A 3,806-nucleotide genomic window follows, 5' to 3' on the forward strand; every position below is an offset into this window, starting at 1 on the left:
AAAAAAAAAAACCAGCCATAAAATGCTTCTCATTGATGAACAGGTACATGCATAAATTGCTATCCAAGACAGAATGAATTAATTCTACCCAGGAAAGAGAGAAGGGTTAGCTCGGGAGGCAAGAGATGAGTGGGATTTTGGCAAGTTGAGAAACAGTGAAGAGGGTATCCTGGACAGACCACACACAGGCACAGGGTTATGGAAGTTCATGGAATGCTCCAGAGAGACAAACACTTAGGGATGCTTATCAAACGAATGAGGGTGTACAGGGAGTGGCAGATGAGATGAGAGAGGTTGTCTGGGGCCAGATTACAGCAGGCTGACTGTCTAGGCAACTGAGAAGCGACAGGGCAATTTCTAAAACAGGGAGTCAGAGTAACATGGCATTGTGGAGGGCAGACAGGAGGAAGGAAAACATATGCAAGTAGAAAATAAAAGCCTACTTCAGGAGATTATTATCTTACTCTTTAGCCAATCTGAAGTTAAGAAAGGAATTTGGAATTGCCGTTGTGAATGCATTCTAGAATATACGGCCTAGAAACGCACACATTCATTTTCACAGCAAATTATCCAGTGTTCCTTGATGATTGTATAGGTAAAATAAGTAGCTTCAAAGTTAATATTTCTCTCTTTTCCCTCTGTTCATTCTCAAATACTGCAGTTCCCCAGGTTCTTTCTCTATTGATCCCCTCATATTCTTTCTTTGATCTTACCTGTTTTCATGCTAAGACCTCAAACCTTTACATCCCTGGGCTAGATGGGGGCCTGAACTCCAATCACATTTAATTACCTGCCTGCTGAACAGCCTCAAACTTGAAGTCTAAACTGACCTCTTCCTCTCCCACACCTCCTTCCAAACCTGCTCTTCTGGATCCTGAGTTCAGTTCAACGCCACTTGTTACCCAAGCCAGAGGCCTGGCCATCACCCTAGACTCCTTCATCTCCATTTCACATCCAACCAGTTACCAAGTCCTGCCAATCTCCGTGCTAAGCTGTTTCTCAAATCCTGTCTGCTCCACCCCTCATGCCTCCACCTAAGCTCAGGCCTACTTTAGATCTGCAGTCTGCTCACCACACTCTGTCCCTCTAAGGCCACATTCCATGCTGTCAAAAGGCAAATCTAACGATGCCTCTCCCTTGCTTAAAACTTTTCAGTGGCTGCCAAGCATCCAGGAGTATCCAGTCACCCTCAAATGACAGACAAGGCTCTCTACCATCTGACCCCAACCTACCTCTCACAGGTCCACTCCCCACCTCAAGTTTACCATAACACGAAAAGCTACGCAAGTTAAGCTGTAATACAAAAACCACTTGTAGTTCTCCACCTGCAGCATGCTCTTTCCCATTTCTGTGCCTTTTTTGGGTCCCGTGCCATAAGGCGCAGCTTGTGTGACCTGGGATTGAACCTGGGCCCTCTGCAGCGAAAGCACAGATTCCCAACCACTGGACCACTGGGGAATTCCCTCTGTGCTTTTACAAAATGCTGTTCTACCTAAAACACTTTCCTCTCATGCAAATCAAAACCACAGTGAGATACTCACCACACCTGTCAGAACGGCCATTATCAAAAAGACCGCGGATAACAAATGCTGGTGAGGATGTGGGGAAAAGGGAACCCTCGTATACTTCAGTGGGAATGTATACTGGAGCAAAAACTGTGGAAAACAGTACAGAGCTTTCTCAAAAAACTAAAAATATAATCCAGCAATTCCACTCCTGTGTGTATATATCCCAAAGAAGCACAAATTCAAAAAGATACACGCACCCCAATGCTCATCGTAGCATTATTTACATTTGCCAAGATATGGAAGTAACCTGTGTCCCTCAAGGATGAATGGATAAAGATGTGGTGTATACACACACACACACACACACACACACACACACAGACTCTTATGACTCGATCATAAAAAAGCAGCAACATGGACCGACTTGGAAGGCTAAGTGAAATAAGTCAAAGAAAGACAAACAATATATGATAACACCTAAATGTGGAATCTAGAAAATACAACTAGTCAACAAAACAAAAAAGCAGCAGACTCCCAGATAAAGAGAACAAACTAGCAGCTGCCATTGGGGAGGAGGAGGGAAGGGCACACAGGGGTAGGGGGAAACGGGGGCTATTATGGGATTATATGTGCCCCAGGATTGAGAAAACAGTTTTTCTCAGCCTAGAATCTGGAGGTTAAGTTAGGGGCACTGCGGGGCTCCTAGGGCTTCAGTCTGTGGCTGCATCACTGGAAAGAGATCTAATGCTTTCGAAAAGGCTCCTAACACGTTGGTGTTACAAACTGTTCCTTGAGAGAGCCTGGGCTCCGCAAGAATTTGCCACACAGAGGCAGGCAATGGGGAGAACCTAGCGTCCTGAGGGCACAGTTTGAGGAAAGCGCTTATCACTCAGCTCAGCAGCTTATGAAAGTGACTCAAGAAACACGGAGGAGCTCCCAGGTGGCACCAGTGGAAAAGATCCTGCCTGCCAATGCAGGAGACACAGGACACACGGCTTTGTTCCCTGGGTCAGGAAATCCCCGGAGGGCATGGCAACCCACTCCAGTATTCTTGCGTGGAGAATCCCACGGACAGAGGAGCCTGGCGGGCTACGATGCATGGGGTCACAAAGAGTCGGACACAACTGAAGCGACTTAGCATGCACACACGTTATCATCCGTTAACATTGGTTTCAGGCTAATTTATTCATCACTCTCCTTAACCACTACAAAGAATGTTTATTACTAACCACGGTAGGAGAGTATCATGGCCAGAGTTAAAATAACTAATGTAAAAGGATGCCACATTACTTCACATTTAGAAATTTCTCCAAAAAAATCAACAAGGGCTCACGTAAAATTTAAGATGAAAGGAAATCTCCTGAAAGTGTAAGTTAGAGATTCACTCAACACTTGACTTTAGGAAAATGAAAGGAATCTTCTCTTATTATAAGTTAAAAAAATCCTAAAGTCAGGAATTCCCTGAAAGGCCAGTAATTTGGGACCCAGCGCTTCCACTGCAGGAGGCAGTTTCGATTCCTTGTCAGGGAATTAAGATCCTACATGCTGTGCAGTCCAAAAAAAAAAAAAAAAAGAAATCCTAAAGTCAGCCCTGTTGATCACTAGTAAAATTTTGAAAAATTAAAAGCAGATGATAGCTGCTGCCCTCATAAGTGGCAGACCACAACACCTATCTCTAATTTCAAAAACATGCTTGGACTTAAAACAATTGTCTACCCAGCAAGCATAACCAAACTGAAGCAACCAGCAATTAATTAACAATCAGGAAAGAGAAGAAAGGTTATCTTTGTATAACACTAAACTTATTTCTTAATGATACATGAAAAGTGGGAAATATGTCTCTTACAAAAAATTTTGTTTCATGTTTCTCCATTACCAGAGGTAAACATCAGAAAAGAGTTACAGGCAAATTAAACTATTTACTATTAGAAGGTGATGCAGGTGTAGAGTCAGTCGGTAAAAAGACAAAAACAAAAAAAGTTAACGCAGTAGTCAGTTGTATCTGGCTAGTAACTATAAACAGAAATCTATGAGGGCGCATTGGTACCAGATTTAAGTGTGTGCTTGTTTGGCTTCCTACATCACTGTATGCCCAGGTGGCTGGGCTGTTAGTCTAACCACAAAGAAGCCGTTATCAGTTATGATTACATCTGGACAATTACCTTCAAATAAACACTGAACAACCTAGATCCCCATCCACCACTAGCTTGGCAAAATAACGGCCACTTAAATACGAAAGTAAAATCTTTGATCCATTTCATTAGACGTTGATTCTCTGCTAACAGAAAGGGGCGGGGT

The 3,806-nt window shown here is 43.3% G+C and overlaps 1 protein-coding gene across 3 annotated transcripts in view; it reads right to left on the reverse strand.

The window, feature by feature from the left end:
- MND1 (meiotic nuclear divisions 1 homolog (S. cerevisiae)) overlaps positions 1 to 3,806 on the reverse strand; it is a 114,630-nt gene that overhangs the window by 109,575 nt on the left and 1,249 nt on the right. For 2 of the 3 annotated variants that reach the window (XM_010840728.1, XM_010840726.1), the window contains exon 1: positions 1,326 to 1,400. The exons of the other annotated variant lie outside the window; for it this stretch is intronic. In XM_010840728.1, the coding sequence (XP_010839030.1) occupies positions 1,326 to 1,346 (21 nt within the window). In that variant the 5' untranslated portion in view covers positions 1,347 to 1,400. Of the gene's footprint in view, positions 1 to 1,325; positions 1,401 to 3,806 lie in introns of those variants that run through there. 3 annotated transcript variants of the gene reach the window in all.

This window comes from Bison bison, unplaced genomic scaffold (assembly GCF_000754665.1).
Source record: "Bison bison bison isolate TAMUID 2011002044 unplaced genomic scaffold, Bison_UMD1.0 scf7180017864146, whole genome shotgun sequence".
Lineage (NCBI taxonomy): Eukaryota > Metazoa > Chordata > Mammalia > Artiodactyla > Bovidae > Bison > Bison bison.